The sequence below is a fragment of the Cladosporium halotolerans genome (genome assembly GCF_011745625.1).
Source record: "Cladosporium halotolerans strain TM138-S3 chromosome Unknown Sca28, whole genome shotgun sequence".
Lineage (NCBI taxonomy): Eukaryota > Fungi > Ascomycota > Dothideomycetes > Cladosporiales > Cladosporiaceae > Cladosporium > Cladosporium halotolerans.
The window spans coordinates 113,176-131,609 of NW_027191479.1; the positions used below are offsets into that span (position 1 = coordinate 113,176).

Below are 18,434 nucleotides of genomic sequence, written 5' to 3' on the forward strand. Positions count from 1 at the left end.
CGAGGCCGCCGTTTCATTTATAAGACGCTCGGCTACTCTGTACTTGGACGCCGGCAGATACTCAAGCGGGAACTGCATATTGCGAGCGAGCTTCAACATCAAATATACTGTGTGCCAGCTCAAACAGAATGGTAGGTCCCCGCTCGTCGTACACAACGGCTTCTATCGACAGTGCCCAAGCACAATGTTCTCATCCTTTCCAAGAGCGTTCTTAACGTTGCTACCAATCATTGGACTATCCGTCGCTCTTGAGAAGCATGATTTGAGAGCCGTGAATGCAGAATATGACTACATTGTTGTGGGTGGCGGTGTGAGCGGCCTCGTGGTCGCAAACAGGCTGAGTGAAGACTCGAAAAGTAGGGATACCTCAGTCGAGGCATATCGCAGTCCTGCTAACGAAGAGTGATCAGAGACTGTCCTGGTTGTCGAGTATGGTGAAGTGCCCAATAGCCTCAATACTTCGGTACCCGGCCTCGTCTTGCGAACCGACCAATCTGCCCGAACATGGGCGTATCCTTCGACGCCGCAAGTGCACCTCGCCAACCGTTCGATTGCTTTGCCAGTTGGTAGTGCTGTTGGCGGAGGATCTGTCATCAATGGCATGGCATATACTCGAGGTTCGGCAGCTGACTACGACTTGTGGGAATCCCTGGGTAATTTTGGCTGGAACTGGAATAAGTTGTTCGGATACTTTCGCAAGTCGACGAAGTTTACGCCTCCTGCACAAGAGTTCATCGACCGCTACGGATATGAGTGGACGCCTGATGTCTATGAGGATGGTCCCTTGCAGGTGGGATTCGCCTCATGGCAATGGCCTGCCGCGAGTAAATTCTCTCATTGAAATCGTTCTTTGTTGTGCACAAGATGGCTGACGATCAGAATAGAGCTTGAAGCAAAAGCCTGGATGTCGGACCTGAACGCGCCTAGTCCACGGGAGGGCGCAGATGGCAACCACAATGGCCTCATCTGGGTAGCCCAGACCGTCAGTGGCATTACTGGAAACCGGTCGTCGGCGACGGCAGCTTACTACCAGCCTATCGCTAATCGCACGAACTTGCATCTCCTTGTCAGGCACTTCGGACATAAGATCATGTTCGAAGGTAACAGCACGTCCGCCAAGGGCGTAATAGTCGGCTCTCGAGACTCGGCCAACGACACTGGATTCATCGCTTCGCACAACGTGATACTCGCAGCAGGGGCTGTGAATACGCCGCGCTTGCTGCAACTGAGTGGCATTGGCCCGTCCAAGCTACTCAGTTCTCTTGGTATTAACGTTGTTGCTGATGCACCAGGTGTTGGTGCAAACTTTCAAGATCATCCGGCCCTCTATACAAGCTTCACGTGTAAGTCCGTCCCCGAAGAAGATATTCAAAGAGAAGACGTCGGAAGCCGTAATAGTCGCATCGAGTAACAATCAGCCTACAGATCAAAATGAAACAGGTGTGACGCCCGCGGCCATGAATGACCAGGACTTCTATGACGCCGCTTGGGAGGAGTATACCGTCAACCGAACTGGACCATTCACCTTCGGAATGTCCAGCCGCGTCGTTTTCGAATCCTTGAAAGATCTCGATCCAGATTTTGAGACGCTCGCGGGAAGTCTGTCATCGTTCGATCACTTGGATCACCTGCCTCCAATATACAAGGAGAGCGAAGTCTTGAGTGAAGGCTACAAGCTGCAGCTCGAAGCTCTCCAGCAACAATTTCGGGATCCGAGCGCTGCTGTGGTGGAAATTGCCTTTGGCGGCGGCGGCGCTGTCACTGTTGCTTTGCAGAAGCCATTGTCCAGAGGCACGATTATGATCAACAGCACCGACCCAGATCCTTCTCGACCACCGTTACTCAACTTCAATGCTGGAGCCAACCCCGTCGATATAAAGATCGCTATTCTCGCCATACGTAAGGTGCGAGATTTCATGAGTGCGGAGAGTCTTAGTTCGCTGCAGCCTGTAGAGGTCGTTCCAGGAGCAGATATACAGACAGACGAGGAGTTGGAGGCGACCATGCGTGCATCTCTGTACCTTCCTAGTTTTGCACACCCTGTTGGTACAGCAGCGATGATGCCACGAGAACTGGGCGGCGTTGTTGACACTGACTTGCGAGTGTACGGTACTGAAGGACTCTTCGTGGTGGATGCGAGTATTATGCCGATTCTCCCGGCTGGCCATACTCAAGCCACTGTGTATGCCGTCGCTGAGGCGGCAGCAGATATCATCAAGCAAGTTGCTGATGTCTGAGTGTTCATGATTGGAAAAGATCGAGTCAGAATCAGCTTCCAAGTTGGATGACCCTACTTTTCGTATAGCTGTGTCAATCCAAAATACTATAGCTTGACATATCGTTGATACTATGAACATGGTACCGGAATTGACGCACGATGTACTTCCGGCCAGATGGTCCAGTGCCATTCGGCTCTGTAGATTTAAAGAAGAAAGATAAATACTCACCTCTGCCGATTAACAGTACGATTGTCTGCGTAGATTGCATCCCATCTGACTGATGCCTGAGGTGAGAATATGCACAAATATGCTGATACACAGACTTTGCTCAAAGCCTAATGTTTAATGAGTATGCATCCTCGTAAGGCTTGCAAACCACGTCCCCCGTTGCCCAAAACGAAGAGCTTCCCACCAAAAACGCCATCGCTATGATCCAAAATCAAACATGTCAGGTGCCACTTATTTTAGAGAAGTCAGCGTACTACCTCCTTCCGCCGGGGGCTCCACCACCGCCAAACATGTTCATCATCTGGCTCATGTCGGGCATGCCGCCGCCTCCTCTTCCACCGCCGCCCATCATGTTCATAAGCGAGCTCATGTCGGGCATACCTCCACCTCCGCCACCTCCCATCATGTTCATCAGACTGCTCATGTCGGGCATGCCGCCACGACCAGCACCACCCATGCTCTGCATCTTCTTCTGCAAGGCGGCCATCTGTTGCTGCTTGTTGCCACCGCCCATCGCAGCCTTGGCCTTCTGTGCGTTGCCGGCCATGCCCTTCATGTTCTTGGCCATGTGGGCCATCGTCCTCTGCTGGGTCAGGAGCTCCTCGACTTCGCGAACTGATGTGCCGGAACCGCGGGCGACTCTCGTCATGCGCGTGGGCTGCTCGACGAAGATCTTTCCATCCGAGTCAAGTTCCTTGAGGGTCATGGAGTCGCAGATGTAGACCATGCGCTTGAGTTTGCCACTGGCGTCATCGTCATCCATGCCTGCCATCATGCCGCTGAGACCGGGGATCATGCCTGCCATCTTCGACAAAGGACCCATCTTCATGATGTTCTGCAGCTGATCCCTCAAGTCGCGAACGGTGAATTTGCCTTCGGTGATGTTCTTCATGGTTTCCTTTTGGTCAAGCTTCAAGCTCTGTACGTGATCGACCAGGCCTTGCATGTCGCCCATGCCGAGAAGCTTCGAGACGAAAGACTCAGGGTTGAATTTCTCCATGTCCAGCAGGTGCTCACCAGTACCGATGAAGACAATGGGAGTGTGCGTGGCTGCTACTGCAGAGATGGCACCACCACCTGCTGCCGCACCGTCGGTCTTTGTGATGATGATGGCTCCGAAGTCTGCGGCGTCCTTGAAAGCCCTACTTTGCGCCTCAGCAGCCTGACCGATCGACGCGTCCAGAACCATGACCGTCTGCTGCGGCTTGACAGCAGCCTGAATATCCTGCATCTCTGAGAACAGAGCCTCCTCCTGGTGATGCCTACCAGAGGTATCAACAATAATAATCTCGAACTTCTCCTTCTTGAACTTCTCCACACCATCTCTAGCCACAACCACAGGATCCGTCTGTGTAAGCGAACCATAGTAGGGAATCTTCGCTTTCGTGGCGTTCTGCTTCAGCTGGTCAAAAGCACCAGCTCGGAAGGTATCCGCGCAAACCAAGCAAGTCTTGAATCCTCGCGCCTGGTACCACCTCGCCAGCTTCGTACACGTCGTTGTCTTACCCGCACCCTGCAGACCGACGAACATGATGACATTGCTCTTGCCCTTCTTGGGGTTGTACGGCGTCTGGTGTGGGTTGACGATGTCGACGAGCGCGTCGAAGACGGCCTTTTGAATTATGCGCTTCTTGTTCACGTGCGCCGGCAGTTCGTTGAACTTCACCGCTGTCTTGATCTGTTTCCGCAGCGAGCTGACAAGCTTGATGTTTACGTCGGCTTCCACGAGCGCGTTGCTGATCTCCTTGATCATGCCATCGAAGGCTTTCTCGTCGAGCGTGGCGGAGCGGGTGAGGTCGTTGACGGCGGAATTGATGCGCCGCCCTAGATCGGAGAGCACCATGGTTGCGGTTTGCGAAAGTTGTCCAGGGAGAAGGGCGCAGGCGTAGCAGTTGGAGGGTTTGGGTCAGTCAGACAAGTCCCAGGTCTGTGTCCAACAGTCGCGCAATCGAGACCAGCCAGCAATTGACAGCAAGTGAATTAACGAACCCCACAGCGCGGGGAATGGTGGCAGACGGGAATGGCCGACGGAAAGCTTCCGCGTTGCCGACCTAATTTTTGGTCTGCAGAAGTCCAAATGCGCTGCTTTGCGGGTGGAAGCCCGACATTTTCCAACAAATACTTGCATACATTTGCAAAACACAGCTCATAATGGCACCGGCACCGCCAAAGCGAAGGAGGATCGAAGACGAAGTGCGACCCAAAAAGAAAAAGATTCGCGTCTCGAAGCACAAACTCGACCAATATCACAGTTCCTCTGAGGACGAAGGCGAGGACGCCGCGACAACATCTAATGCCACACCACTCGGAGCGCGAGGATCTTCGAAGGCCAGCAAAGCAGCTGCGCAACCGGAGAAGGAGACTGCGCAACCTAGCAAGTCGGCAAAACCCAAAGGCACACCCGTGAAGCCTATCTTGAAGCACACTCTTCCCGCCAAGTCGCAAAAGGCAGCGCCCGCGAGCGACAGCGAAGATGAAGAGGAAGACGACGAGGATGATGTCAATGACACAGCGACCAACACAGCGCTGAACGCAGCACCATTAGTAGAGGAGAGCGACGCAGACGAGGACATGGATATGGACGAGCCTGAAACGGGCGAGAGCAGCGAAGACGAGGACGAGAACGATGAGCCGGAGCTTGACTCGGATCTGGAGTCAGAGACCTCCATGAGCTCGAGTAATGCGGCCGCGGAAAAGAAGAAGCGCAATGACCCCAATGCTTTCGCAACGAGCATGTCGAAGATTCTCGACACGAAACTCAGTACAGCAAAGCGATCCGACCCGGTTCTGAGTAGATCAAAATCGGCTGCGGACGCGAACAAATCACTGGCGGACTCAAAGCTGGAGTCAAAGGCTCGCGCACAGATCAAGACTGAGAAGAGGGCTTTGCTCGAGAAGGGCCGCGTGAAGGACGTGCTTGGACTGGAGAACGAGAATGTGGCTACCGGTGCAGTAATGGAAGAGGAGAAGAGGCTGAAGAAGACGGCACAGAGAGGTGTGGTCAAGCTTTTCAACGCCGTCAGAGCTGCCCAGGTCAAGGCCGAGGGCGCTATGAAGGCGGCGAAGCAGGAGGGTGTCGTGGGACTGGGCAAGAGAGAGGAAAGGATGAATGAGATGAGCAAGCAGGGTTTCTTGGATCTGATCTCGAGTGGCGGCAAGCCCACTGCGGCAGCATAGAAGCGTTATCATCGCTAAACCGAAAGGCACACTGTATATTGGAAGGCAAAGCGCCTCAGGAGTCTGGTGTAAGAATTCAAGGCCGTATTCACATTCTGTCAAAATTCGACGCGATCGCTATGCATCATAAAGCGAAGGTGCTCCCAAAATAATATCCCAAATCCAAAATCGCTCGCTGTGATCAAGCACGCTATCATACAAAAAGATGCTCCCATCTGGCTCATAAATCAAAGCCTATCGCAGTCTGCTTAAAGTCCAAGAGGGTTGTCGGCAGTCTGCCTGTTCCCACCGATTCTCTCGCCACCGGGAAGATCCTTGTCTTTCACGTTTTCCTTGTTGCCCTCCCATTTGTGGGCATTTTTTGCGACATTCTGAACGCGCTCCGCAGCCTCGCCGTGCGGCCCTCCGATGGCTCCTGTTACATGGCCGACGGTTGGTTTGAGACTCTTATCGAGGACTTGACCGATGGGGTCGCCGATGGTGCTCAAAAGACCCTGCAATATGGCGTTAGTAAGCCGTGTGCAAGGGAGCAGCTGAAACAGTCTTCCCTACCTTGTTCTGGTCGAGCGGACCGTCTGGGGCAATATCAGGCATCTTGGTGGCGAACTATTTGTGCCGTGGTTTGGCCTGAGGGAAAGTTTCGTCTTCGAATAAGCCTTATCGGAGTGCAGCTTTTCTGGTATGTATGGACACTGCATAGGAACAACAGAGTTGCGGGCAGAATAAATACGTACTGCTGGCAGATCTACATAGCCGCCGCTTTCCCATCCCCCTTCTCCGTATGTACCTTACATTCGTACCGTCCGCGTGCCACAAATGACGAAACTTGAAGGCTTGGGGGGAAAACAAAGCCCCACTTCGCGCGAGGAATGAAGTCACCTGAACACAAATATAACATCAAGCTCATGCCCTAACAAGAGGTTCGCGGCCTTCTCTTTTAAACGTCCCTACTCGTCGGCGACTTTTGGGAGAGGACGAGTCCTTGCTCCTTATCAGAACATGCACCGATGCATGTTTTCGAAAGGGTTATCGATTGAAATTCTGTCACGGGCAATCGGCACGCGGGGTGACGGGGTGTCTGCCGAGTGGGCTGTTTTGTCTAGACAGACCGGGGTGCCTTGTTTTTGAGTGACACAGACTGGCGATCACAACTCCTTTGCAAGCGAGGCGATTGCGAACTGATGGGTAACCATCGTCCAGGTGAGCATTCATCATTTCGCATTCTGCTGGCCCACGATGAGATCGACTCGACTTTGCCACTTGCCGAGCGGAGTAACCATGTTGGCCGACACATGACGTTTCGGATGTATTAATTGAGTCTACAGGACACATGCATTCCTTCAGCTTCATGTGGCACTTGACAAGCTGCTGGATTCTCCAATGAAAGACTACTATACCACATGAGGCCAATCGACACTTGAGATTCGGATCATGACCGGAGCTCGAAGCAGTCTGCCGTTACATCCCTGCTTTTCGGGTTCGGCTGCTTAGTCGTGCAAGCACTTCCATGGTAACACACAGCTGTTGAAGCTGTAGCTTCAGCCCGAGCTATGGTCTGATATATGGAGGAAGCCGGAATACGCCGCGCGGCGAGGGCACATGATCTGGGCGATCGTCTTTGCAGTCTTGCGGACGCAGCCGCATGGGTGAATGTCACAAAATCAGTCAAACGAAGGTGGTGAGATGTATCCAATGCCAGAATGATGTTGATGCTCATCTAGTCACATCTCTTCGAGCCCCAGGCGATCGGATCAGTCCTTTGGCTTGCATGTGAGAGTCGTCTCACTTCAAACCTCCCGATAACAGTAAGCTTTGACCTGTCATGTAGCCAGTACGGCATAACATTGTCACCGCGTTTGCACACTCTTGCGTGCTGCCACTGCGTCCGACTGGGATGTTCGATACATCTCCTGGCGTGCCTTTCAGCTGCTCTTCGGTCGCGATCATGCCTGTTCCAGTGATCATAGCTGGTGCAACATCATTGAATGTGATGCCGCTCTTGCCCATTTTGTTGGCGAGGTTCTTTGACAAACCTTGCACACCGGCTGCGATAATAGTAAGTGGCGGAGCATGATTTCTGAATTTCAGACGAACTTCACCTTTCGATGCACTGTAATGGCATCCATTGATGCTGGTTCCTCCAGCAGCAATCGATGAGATGTAGATCACCCTTCCCCAATGCTGTTCTTGCATGTGAGAAACGGCAAGTTTGGTGATGATGAACGAGCTTCGAAGGTTGACATTGATCGTGTAATCCCATTCTTCGATGCTAATGTCCAGGATATTGCTTGTCCGTTTGCCGTAGCCTGCGTTGACTACCAGGATATCGGGATGCTGGCCATGCTGCTGTTTGACTTCATCGAACAGACGGCGAAGGTCTCCTTCCTTGCTGACGTCGCATTGATGAGACGATATCTTCTTGCCCTCGGCTTGAGGTGTAAGCTCTTCCACCAGCTGATCTAGACTGGCTTTGTTGCTGCTGTATGTGAGGGCCAGGGAGGTGCCATTGGCAAATAAGTCTCTAGCACAGGCTGCACCGATGCTAAAATCACTGGTAAGGACGTATTCATATGCTCTTGTTGATGGGTGCTCTTATCTTACCCACCTGAGGCACCAGTGATCAGTGCCAGCCTGCCTTTGATTTCGTTGTCGACCACCATGATTGCTGCATCGGTCTTGCAAGAATGATCTCTCCCATTGTGTTTGTGCCATCGGCAACACCATGACCCCGCAAACAGTCCCCGAACTCGGCATGCCTGGCTCGGTGTTTGAAGCCCCGATGAATGCCCCAGGCATCAAACCAGCGATTTATTCTTAGCAGCGAGCCGACGGCTCAAGCCGCGAGGCTGTGCAAACATAGCTCTGTCTTTCGCCCACTAAACGCCCAAACACCCCTCCATACCATTCTGCAGTAACTACTTCGGCCTCAGGCACTTCTTTTATGTCGTGCAACACGCCGGTGGACTCGCAGAGGTTACAGATAATGTACAGTCATCACGGTGCATCGCCGGCAAGCTCTGCCGCGGCCGTGTCGGGCTAGCCAAGACCCAAGTGCCAGCCCTGAGGACTCGCACGGTTAGTGTTCGTGGGAGGACGCGTTGTCATCGTCCGCGACTGAAAACTCGTGCATTCCCTCTGCGCGCATCCCCTGCGCAGCGCGATACCAACCATGCCCAGCGACAGCGAACACAAGAGGTCGAGATCGGGTACGCCGGAAGGCGACCACCAAGGCCGCCAACGCTCGCGCGCCGCTTGCGCTCCATGTACGTTCTCCAGCCCGTCCGTCAGGTTCAGCCCTACAGGAGGCCCAAGTGGTCGGCAAGCTCACAACCATCCCAGGCCGCCAGCGAAAGCGCAAGTGCGATGGCAAAATGCCCTGCGGCACATGCGTGCGCTATGAATACCAATGCGAATATGCCCCTGGCAAGCGCCAATCGACTCACCACATGAACGGCGACAACCCGCCCGAGCTCGTCCACCAGCAACAGAGCTGGCCAGAAACTCACGATGTCAAACCAAGTGTCATCCAGCTGCAGGCCCACCCTCTCACGGCTCCTGGTGCACGATTCCATCACCGTAGCATCCTCGATCCCGTCAAGACTCGCTTCGTCCGCGCCAACTCCGCCATCGCCTTCCCTCGCATCCTTGGCATGGACATGGAGTCTGAAACCATCCCACGTCTGCACAGCTTCGGATGGTGCATGGGCATCCGACCGGAAGAACAAGACCCCATCATCGATATCAGCACCATCGTCTCGTGGACCGACATGCAGCGCCTCGCTGCCGTCTACTTCGCCATCGTGAAGCCGGAGCTCGGCCTGCTGGAGGAAGCGGATTTTCTTGAGCGGGCCAGCGCTCGGTATGCAGACACCAATGGATTCAACGAGCTCGATCCGATCTTGCTCATGGTGGCTGCCTTGGGCTCGTTCTTTTCGAAAAATCCCCATCCGAAGGAAGCCGAGTGCGTGCGCATGACCAAAACGATCATGACTTGGCGCAGACTCAGTATAAACCCTTCGCCGAATACTACTGCGACCTGGATCCTGATCACAATCTACATGCGCTGCACCGGACGGTATGTATCACTGAAAGTGATCGGCGGATACGTGAATGCTAACCCGATCGCAGACCCCACGGCTCATGGCTGGCAAGTTCGATCGCAATGCACCAAGCCGAAGCGAGTGGATTGCACAAGGAGATGCAAACGATCGCTGTCGTCTACCCTGCAGCCAGTGCCGCAGACCACCGACTGGTGAAGACGAGGAGAAAGCTCTTCTGGATTGCACGCGCTCTGAACATTGTCTTTTCGTTCGAGTATGGGCGCTCCAGGGTCAACTTCGATGTCATTACGACCAAGAAGCCGGCGCCGGATATCAATGGACATGCGCATCAGTTCGTGGAATTGGCAGATCTGCTACCTAGTGACTTTGTCGATCGCGAACGAGAGCCCGACCCGCCGGCGGCTCTAGGCAATGCCTTGACTCGCATCGAGGAGATGCCGACTGAGTCCTCGTTCATGACGCTCTTGAAGGCTGATCTGGCATTCGCCATCTACCGACGACTCTGGCTTATGAGCTTGACCGACGCAAAAGACCGCGCCGAAACAATCTTGAACATCGGAAGGTCCGCGCTCGAGGCTTCGAAGACTTTACTTGACAGCCGGACGCCATGGTGGAACGTGCTGCATGTTCCCTTTCAATTCGTCAATGTTGCTCTCGCGGTGTCCACGCCCAAATCACTCAACCACATCTCCGAAGCTATGGCCCTGCTACAGCAGATCGCCGAAGCCTACCCTACCCACATGGTGCGTGAAGCGAACAACCAGGCAATTGCCATGGTGCGCATGAGCCGTTCGCGTAAAGAGAAGGAATTGGAGGCTCTGCAAGCCCTACCTGATGCGCCCCCATTTGAGAACCCTCCGAGCATTGGCTCCACAAGCGGCATGACCGATGCGCCCAACGTGGACTGGAACATGGACATGCCCTTCGAATGGGATATGTTCCTTAACCCTAATCTGGTCATGTCGGCGCAGCAAAACCAGTTCGCTAATGTCCCGGACCCTGCATTCAACAATACCTTCGGCTTCTGACAAGGTTTGTGAGGACAGGCCAATATGCCCACCTTAAAGCCGGGCAGTACGTTGCGTCCGCTATGCGCCCCAATTTCTTGAACGACATCCGCAACCACCAGGTAATACTGCGTTGCATCGGTAGCGGGGCCTCGCTCAACAGCGACGCGGACATTCCTCGGCACGCAAGCCGGAGGAGCGTCTTCAACCAGCCAAGTCGGCATGTCCGCCTATCTCTGGCTTTGAAGCGCCCACGGCGTCCTGCGAGATTGCTGATCCTTGTGCTACTTTCCTGGCACTCTCGGCACCATTGGCCAAAGGCATCGCCGAGGCATGACTTTCTAGCGAGGATCGGCATTCTCACAGTCCTTGGCTGCTTTATGCCCTCGAACCAATGCAAGTTGTATCGTTAGCTAAAACGCGACAGCAAGCAACGATGCAGCCCAAACACACGTGCATGGCCTAAGGTTCACCACCTTCCGCAAATGTTCATCGCTGCTCTATTAGACGCGGTGCTACCACCTTGCTAGACCTCAGGCAAACCGGCAAGGCTGGCGCCCTGGTACGTATATAATACCGCGATGTATCGCATACACCAGCGGTCAGACTGGCACTTCGTCAACAGTCGCGCGGTGAAGTAGTTGTTGATAAGGCAAAGGGGATTGCAGGCCCTCAATCTATTTACATTCGTTCACATCAAAGTCAATCGCTTCGCAACCATGGCCGTCACCACTGCCCTCGCCCTCCTCTTCGCCGCCAACGCCGCCTTCGCTGCGCCTGTCGACCCTGCCCTTGTCCGCCGCGGAAACCTCCCTACTCCTATCGCCGCCTCTACTGCCCGCTCGTACCTCTCCCAGTTGACCGTCGAGGCTGAGAGCAACAGCCCGGCTTACGACCGTGACCTTTTCAACCACTGGATTACCATCAGCGGCAGCTGCAATGCCCGCGAGACTGTCCTGAAGCGTGACGGTACCAACGTCCAGCAAGACAGCGCCTGCGCTGCTACTTCTGGCAACTGGTACAGCGACTACGACGGCGAGACTTTCACCGTGTCGAGCGAGCTTGACATTGACCACATGGTTCCTCTTGTAAGACATCACGCAGACGCTATCAGTCAAGCCGCATCTCTAACAACTCAACAGAAAGAGGCCTGGGTCTCCGGTGCCAAGGACTGGACTGATGCCCGCCGTGAGCAGTTCGCCAATGAGTGAGTGCCGTCGGGACATATCTTTGATACACCCATTGCTAACGAGAATCAGCTTGACCCGTCCCCAGCTCATCGCCGTCAGCGCCAGTAGCAACCGCGGCAAGGGCGACCAGGACCCTGCCGAGTGGCTGCCGGAGCGCGAGGCCTACCACTGCACGTACGTCCGCGCTTGGGTCCAGGTCAAGTACTACTACGACCTGAGCGTGGATTCTCTGGAGAAGGCTGCGCTTAGCGATATCCTTAGTGGCTGCTAGATTGGTACTGAGGTCTTTTGGTAGTGCGCAAAAGTTTTGCTATGATACACGATGTTGATTGGCATTGTTCCTCCGGCGTGCTGTTCGTATGATTTGTATGTTGTATGCGCGGCTCCTTCGCGTTTCGTGTTTGTACATTTTGCCCGTGTTCTGGCATTATCGTGGCCGTCCACAAGCCATTGTGCTCGTGACATCAACCGGTCTCTCATTACCTTACCTCACTCTTCCCTCGCCCTCTCAGCCCGCTTAATCGCAACCAAATCCGCACCACTCCCAGCCTTCTCACCCAACACGCCCGCCTTCTTCAAAATCCCCACCGTCTTATCCACAACCCCCGGATCTACACCCCTCACGTCCTGCGTGAATTCCACCGTCTTCATCCACTCCCTCGCGTCCGCCTCCGAGTACTCCATCGTACCCGTGATGTGCTTCACCGCCTCCTCCTCGTTGTCCATGTAGTACTGCACGCCTGCGTTCAGCTTCTCCGCCAGGTCCTGCAGCGCAGGATCCGTCGGCTCACGCGCCGCGATCATCCAGCTCGGCCAGGGCGTGTAGATCTCGCCGATCCGTTTGAGCTCGCCGTTGTCCCAGTATGCTTTCGTCGTGAAATGCTCCCACATGAAGAAGTCGGCTTTCGTAGGCTCGCTGCGCACCGCTTGGCGGAGAGCTGCGAAGGCGCCCGAGGGCACGATTGTGAAGGGCTCGGTTTTGGCGGAGAGCCACTTTTGCTGGTCGGCCAGCACGTAGGCCATAACGTAGGAGCCGCTGTTGTGCGGACAAGCGTCAGCGCAGTCCGACGTATCCTTTTGAGTAGATAGGACAGTAACTCACCTTCCTATGCGACTCACGCCTGCCCTCTTCCCGTTCAAGTCTTCTACGCTCCGCACATCCTCCCTCTCCTTGCCCGTCGAAATCGCCCACCGCAGCGGCGACTCGACGTACGTCCCCACGAGCCCGTAGCCCGGCTCTTGCGCGGCCGCGCGGCTTTTGCCCAAGTCCGCGACGAAGCCTTCCGTCAGCCCGATCGCGACGTCGAGGCGCTGCGATTCGTCGCTGGTTTTGAGTCGCTTGGTCAGGTCGCCGGTGCCGGTGGGGACGGGGATGAGGTCGGCGGAGAGAGAGAAGTGTTGTTGTGCGAAGGCGAGGGGCGTGGAGAAGTGTTCTTTGCCATTCCATTGGGTCAGTCGTGGGTACTTGAGGGGTGGCTTGAAGGTGGGGTGGAGGTACCGGGTATGTAGCCTATGCGCAGTTTGGAGAGGTTTGAGGTAGCGCTGGAGAAGGCGCGGGTGTTGGCTGTGCTGGTCGCCATTTGGACTGCTTTGCGGGACAGCATTGTGAAGGTGAGTAATTGGGGAAAGTGTTGGTGGGGTGAGGGGAAGAGCAACGGTTTGTTGAGGCTGTTTTGAGCTCGGTGTTTGGAACTTCGGATGATCATCGACTTCGAGCGAGCTACGTCAGAGACACGATTGGATCCGAATGGGGGAACAATGCACATCCAGTAGATCAGATGAGGTAAAAGGTGGTGACAAGCGGAAGAGAAGACCAAATTTGTTATTTTACAAAAAAAACACAAAGTGTTTTTGTCTTGACATCGTCCATCAACGCGTCCAAGTCATCGATTGACAGTTCTCCCACGACGATAGCCAATTCATGTCATAGATCGCACCGACCCAATTGCCTCCGAGGATTAATAGATGCGCAAATACAACTCCAGCATCCCCCAAGTATCAGTCTCAGTAATAAGTACTTGAGAGCCTTCCTGATCCGATCTACCAATGCACCGAACTCGAATGGTGACACCGCAAGCCGCCAGACGCAGTGAGACTCTCACATAAGGCATCGGCGTGCCGTCAGCCTTTGGCAAAACCATCAGGCTTCCGCCCGTAGTTCCTCAAGGCTGGAGTACTGAGTATTGGCTGTCTCCAATCGCCGTAAATGACGGAGGATTGCAATCCACCATGATCAAGCCTGTTCATTGGATTCAGGACGATGCAGTTTATTGGAACAGTCTGGTTGTATTCGTTCACCACTGGCATGTCAAAACTGAATGAGTGCTGTGTGACTCATGTTGTAGCGGCCTTTAATCAGGTTTCAGACTCTAGGAATTTCTGAGGCCAGCTGACAAGCTGATTTAACAACGCTTTTTCGGCCTCAGTCCCGGTAGAGTTAATAGGGTTCATACTGATCGTGTTTCTCAATAGCTTGTTGTCTGCTCTTTCAGAAAACCCACCGGTTGGAATTTTAAGTAAGGGCCGCATCATCGATTCGAATGCCAGGAAATGGACCTGCAAGACTACTGACACCAGGTTCGGACTGTTCGTGAACTCATCGAAGTCAGAGGGTGCCATTTGGGTGAAGATGCTCCAGAGCGAGAGGTAGGAGTTTGCAGCTACATCATGGTCAGTTTTGGCTGCGGATAGGCTGTCTTATTCTGAGAGCTCACCTTCAAGAGGACCACTAGTAACGGCAACAATGCCTTTCATGCGTTCCAGCACTTCTTGCTGGAAGGGCTCTATATTGCAAAGCTGTTCTATGGCGTCCAATGAACAACGAGCTTCCACAGCTGCTGTAGGACACAAGGATGTCCCGTTGAAGAATTGCCTGCGCACCAAAGCTGAATTCGGATCGTCCTTGATAATCAGATTCTCGTCTTCAGGAAAGAGCGGCGACTTGAGACCCGCCTGCAACATTCTGGCAGAAAGTGAGGCACAACCACGGACTAGAACCAGGAAGTTCGAGACAGGATCGCCCATATACAAGGAGATGAATGTCAGTGCATAGCAGCTGGCCAGAACAGCGGTTGCTCGTTCGCCCGCAGATGGGTCTTGCAAGTCCTTCAAATTGATGTCGTCTACGGAGTTGATGCCTCGGATTGCTGCGAAGCGATACTTCTGCACAGTCTGTTCCAGCTCCAGATCTGTATTCGCTTGGAGATGGGCTGCTCCCAGAGAAAGAATTGCTGCGTTGAGGAAGTCGAACTACTCGGCAATCCATGAGCGATGGTCATCACTTTCAGCTTTGTGTGTAAAGACTTACTTGTTGCGCGATTACCGGGACCTCTAACGTCCAAGCACGCTCGGTATCAAGTGGGAACGATGGATATGCGACTGTGAGGTACGAATGAAAATATCTGAGATCTCTTAAATCGAATCCTGTCGCGTTGAGCTGCGGCGACCGCAGGCGTGCAATCTGCTGCGATTCGCGCGGCCGGTCGTACACGCAGTCGTCCCCCAATTTGACGCAGTTCGTACAGCGTGGTCTCGTCTCAGAGCACTACAGCCCGGACAATGTCAGCAACTATCGACGAATTTCTCTCCACTTTCGATGCTGCGACTTGCCTTCACTTTGCGGGTCTTGCACATCGCGCATCCGCCGCGCGATTTGCGATGCGCTTTGATCTTCCGTTTGCCAACTCCAGAGCTGCCATCGCTATGGCTACTTGGCGTGTTCATCTTGTATGGTGGAATCAGTGATTTGAGACGGCTTCGCTTACTCCTGTGGCACGTATATTGATGAATGGCTCGGTCGTCGGCGTCACTACTGAGAGCTCGCATTCGCATTGAGCGGGCAGCCAATGGGGTTGCAGGAATTGCATTCAAGCCACAAACCGTCGATCTCCACCTGTTCGGGAAATAACTAGACGGCGTATTCGCATGCTCTGATAGTCTCGTCTTTATGACCTTCTCGTGTCATAACACGCTCGTATCAGGAGACCAAAAGCATAATGAGGGTAGACGACTCTGGTCGTGAGGCTGGCCAAGATAATATCGAGTGGACCGACGTCACTTACAGGCCACGAAACGTTGATACAGACGTCTTCAATCTGCATGATGTAAATACATTTCTATCTTTTGAGCCATGCCTGGTCCTTTTCGGATTGACCGTCTATGCATAATGACAAGCATTCCCCCAACGCCATGCTGAAAAGCAGACCCACAACATCCATCGGTTTTGCTCGATGCCCGCTGATATTGAATTACATCTTTCTTACATCTTCCTGAACACATTGCCACTGGCGCTTCGTCTGTCCTTTGTGTCTTTGCCTCGTGTAGCAGTGCGGCCATTGCCACCCTCCGAAGGTCCAGTTGAAGGCCGCTTCTTCTGCACCTTCGTCGGCGCAAACGTAACCTCCTTCTCACCGACCACATCTCCTCTCGCACCAATAGCTCTCTTCTCGGTCCTGCCTGGTGCGCGCGAGGCGAGGTCGCCGAAAGACCTGCCGGCACGATCCTTTTGTCGTCTGGCATCTTTGCCAGAAGAAGAAACCTGCATCTGAGGCTCGCGGTTCCTGTGGCCAGCCTTTTTGTAGTTCGAAGAGCCGACACGTCTCTTGTCATCACTCTTGTCACCGTCGCGTCCACCACGCTGGCGTGCGCGAAGAGCTTCCGCCTCGGCTTCGGCATCCTCATCTTCATCCTCGTCCTCGTCTGAGCTGCCCTTGATATCTTGCATGTCCTCTTCTTCGACAGCGGTGAGGCCATGAGGCTTTCTCTCGCCACCATTGGCTTTTCCGCTGGGAACGGAAGATGGATTGTGCATGGCGAATTCGCGACTGTTCTCGTCGATCTCGAAGTCTTCGTCCTCGAACAGACCGGCGAAACGGCTGTCGTCCATGAGACGCTGGGGCTTGGTCTTCTCGACAGCTGCCTCGCCATCTGCGCCCTCGACGTCGTCCTTGGCAGCAGGCTCGTCGCCACCCTGGCGCAAGACACGCAGAGCCTTGCGTTTCTCGTTGGCTTCTTCGCGGGCCGCAAGCGTCTCGGCCAATTTCCTGTTGACCTTGACAGCGGCCTTCTTGGTGCCTCTGATACGGCTCTCGCGCTCCTTGTCGATGCGTTCCTGGATGGTCTTCTGTCTTTGCTGCTCGAACAAGTCGGGGTTGCTGATCATGCGAGCTTGCTCGTACAGCTTCTGAGCCACGAAGTAACCGTGCATGTAAGGGCGCAGGAGGTTCGTCTGGCCAACCAAGTGATCCAAGTTGAGCTCGCGCAGCTGCGGTGTGGACAGGAACTTGTAGTTGTCGTAGACCTCGCCCTTGGCTCCACCCAGATCCGTCTTGTATGCGTTGGGATCGTTGGAGTCCTCGGCCATTTCTTCGACCAAGTTGTCGAGGAATGCACACCACTTCGGCGCGGGGCCAAGTTGAGGGATGAAGAAAGAATGCTGTTGACGGCCCTCGTTCGCTGTGAGGAACATTCCAGAGTCCGGTACCCACTCGACGTGGTTAAGATCAACTGTAGGTTCGACTGACGTCCATGGGTCTCCAGTCGAAGCGTCCCAAAGCTTGATAATACGCTTGTCTGCTGACAGAATCTTCTCAGATTCTGACGTGGGAGGGGTGATGTATTCGAGCGTCTGAATGGGGAAATCGTATCCTTGGTCTTTCTTCAGAAGAGGTACCGGAGAGCGCATGTCATAGGTGTGAACGATGCCGGTGGATGAGCCCGTCGCAAGTTGCAGGCCTGACCGATTGAACGCCAGCGCCGAAATCTGTGGCCTCGATTCGCGATCTTCGTTGAAAGGCGATGCAGGCGGTCCAAGTATGCTGACCCTATTCCTTGATCGACTGTCCCAGAACTCCACGGTTCCCATGCTTGTTCCAAACGCCAAAAGTCCGTGCGACTCCTCGGCAATAGCTGCTGTGTTGACCGAACCAGTCCTGATGCCACCCTGCAATGCGCCACCACCAAAAGACAAAAGATCATCGCCACCGACGTCAACCTCGTAACACTTCATGAACCTTCCAATTTCCAGATTCAACCTGTATACCTCACCCATGCCATCCGCGTTCACGCCCACGGCAGGCACAAGCGCCTCCGCATTTCTCTTGTTGTACTTCAAATCTCTGCCATAGCGCGGTATTCTTGCAGTATGGTGCAGTCCTCCTGGTGTGTGAAACTCTAGGAGACGGTCAGTCTGGAGATGCAAGCTCTTGCTGTAGTCGTCGCTGAGGAGGATGAAGGTCTCGTTCAGCGCATTGGTGTGTCGCGCAAAGCTGAGGGACAGGTGCGGGAGGTAGTGCGTGTGAATCTGCGGCTTGTATGTGCCCGTGCTCATAACCCAGTTGCCATCAGGTGATACTCGCACACACTGTGAGGCCTCTTCGAACTCGAAGTCTTGCAGCAGCTCGATGCGGTTGGCGTATTCGGCATCCTTCTTGAGAGACCTCTTGCGCTTGCGCGCGAGCCATTCAGGTAGGGGGCGGGCAGACGATGCGCCCGCAATGGTGTACACGGGCACCGAGGCCTGCGTGGAGAGCTTCATGGCGGAGTGAAGCTCTG

At 54.2% G+C, this 18,434-nt stretch overlaps 10 protein-coding genes across 10 annotated transcripts; 4 read left to right on the plus strand and 6 right to left on the minus strand.

Annotated features, from left to right (window-relative positions):
- Window positions 1-184: 184 nt before the first annotated feature.
- On the plus strand, window positions 185-2,237 carry WHR41_07252 (uncharacterized protein; the record flags this gene model as incomplete). The annotated part of the gene is made up of 4 exons (XM_069375857.1): window positions 185-356; window positions 411-824; window positions 885-1,343; window positions 1,426-2,237. The coding sequence occupies 4 exons, from the start codon at window positions 185-187 to the stop codon at window positions 2,235-2,237; spliced, it is 1,857 nt and encodes a 618-aa protein (XP_069227299.1).
- Window positions 2,238-2,700: 463 nt separating this feature from the next.
- Window positions 2,701-4,290, minus strand: WHR41_07253 (uncharacterized protein; the record flags this gene model as incomplete). The annotated part of the gene is made up of 1 exon (XM_069375858.1): window positions 2,701-4,290. The coding sequence occupies one exon, from the start codon at window positions 4,288-4,290 to the stop codon at window positions 2,701-2,703; it is 1,590 nt and encodes a 529-aa protein (XP_069227300.1).
- A 308-nt stretch (window positions 4,291-4,598) lies between these two features.
- WHR41_07254 (uncharacterized protein) lies at window positions 4,599-5,624 on the plus strand (the record flags this gene model as incomplete). The annotated part of the gene is made up of 1 exon (XM_069375859.1): window positions 4,599-5,624. The coding sequence occupies one exon, from the start codon at window positions 4,599-4,601 to the stop codon at window positions 5,622-5,624; it is 1,026 nt and encodes a 341-aa protein (XP_069227305.1).
- Window positions 5,625-5,686: 62 nt separating this feature from the next.
- WHR41_07255 (uncharacterized protein) lies at window positions 5,687-6,456 on the minus strand. The gene is made up of 2 exons (XM_069375860.1): window positions 6,177-6,456; window positions 5,687-6,118 (listed from the first exon to the last, which is right to left on the minus strand). Exons 1-2 carry the CDS (start codon window positions 6,216-6,218, stop codon window positions 5,873-5,875), a joined length of 288 nt encoding a protein of 95 aa, XP_069227306.1. The 5' UTR covers window positions 6,219-6,456; the 3' UTR covers window positions 5,687-5,872.
- A 346-nt stretch (window positions 6,457-6,802) lies between these two features.
- On the minus strand, window positions 6,803-8,318 carry WHR41_07256 (uncharacterized protein). Its single transcript, XM_069375861.1, has 3 exons — window positions 8,226-8,318; window positions 7,724-8,166; window positions 6,803-7,669 (listed from the first exon to the last, which is right to left on the minus strand). The coding sequence occupies exons 1-3, from the start codon at window positions 8,282-8,284 to the stop codon at window positions 7,407-7,409; spliced, it is 765 nt and encodes a 254-aa protein (XP_069227303.1). The 5' UTR covers window positions 8,285-8,318; the 3' UTR covers window positions 6,803-7,406.
- Window positions 8,319-8,502: 184 nt separating this feature from the next.
- Window positions 8,503-10,713, plus strand: WHR41_07257 (uncharacterized protein; the record flags this gene model as incomplete). Its single annotated transcript, XM_069375862.1, has 3 exons — window positions 8,503-8,887; window positions 8,964-9,699; window positions 9,753-10,713. Exons 1-3 carry the CDS (start codon window positions 8,794-8,796, stop codon window positions 10,711-10,713), a joined length of 1,791 nt encoding a protein of 596 aa, XP_069227304.1. The 5' UTR covers window positions 8,503-8,793.
- Window positions 10,714-11,411: 698 nt separating this feature from the next.
- Window positions 11,412-12,325, plus strand: WHR41_07258 (uncharacterized protein; the record flags this gene model as incomplete). The annotated part of the gene is made up of 3 exons (XM_069375863.1): window positions 11,412-11,780; window positions 11,835-11,899; window positions 11,952-12,325. The coding sequence occupies 3 exons, from the start codon at window positions 11,412-11,414 to the stop codon at window positions 12,151-12,153; spliced, it is 636 nt and encodes a 211-aa protein (XP_069227307.1). The 3' UTR covers window positions 12,154-12,325.
- WHR41_07259 (uncharacterized protein) lies at window positions 11,865-13,486 on the minus strand (the record flags this gene model as incomplete). Its single annotated transcript, XM_069375864.1, has 3 exons — window positions 11,865-12,918; window positions 12,985-13,315; window positions 13,381-13,486. 3 exons carry the CDS (start codon window positions 13,484-13,486, stop codon window positions 12,372-12,374), a joined length of 984 nt encoding a protein of 327 aa, XP_069227308.1. The 3' UTR covers window positions 11,865-12,371.
- A 751-nt stretch (window positions 13,487-14,237) lies between these two features.
- Window positions 14,238-15,605, minus strand: WHR41_07260 (uncharacterized protein; the record flags this gene model as incomplete). Its single annotated transcript, XM_069375865.1, has 4 exons — window positions 14,238-14,542; window positions 14,597-15,131; window positions 15,190-15,426; window positions 15,492-15,605. 4 exons carry the CDS (start codon window positions 15,603-15,605, stop codon window positions 14,238-14,240), a joined length of 1,191 nt encoding a protein of 396 aa, XP_069227241.1.
- Window positions 15,606-16,140: 535 nt separating this feature from the next.
- Window positions 16,141-18,417, minus strand: WHR41_07261 (uncharacterized protein; the record flags this gene model as incomplete). Its single annotated transcript, XM_069375866.1, has 1 exon — window positions 16,141-18,417. The coding sequence occupies one exon, from the start codon at window positions 18,415-18,417 to the stop codon at window positions 16,141-16,143; it is 2,277 nt and encodes a 758-aa protein (XP_069227240.1).
- Window positions 18,418-18,434: the final 17 nt, after the last annotated feature.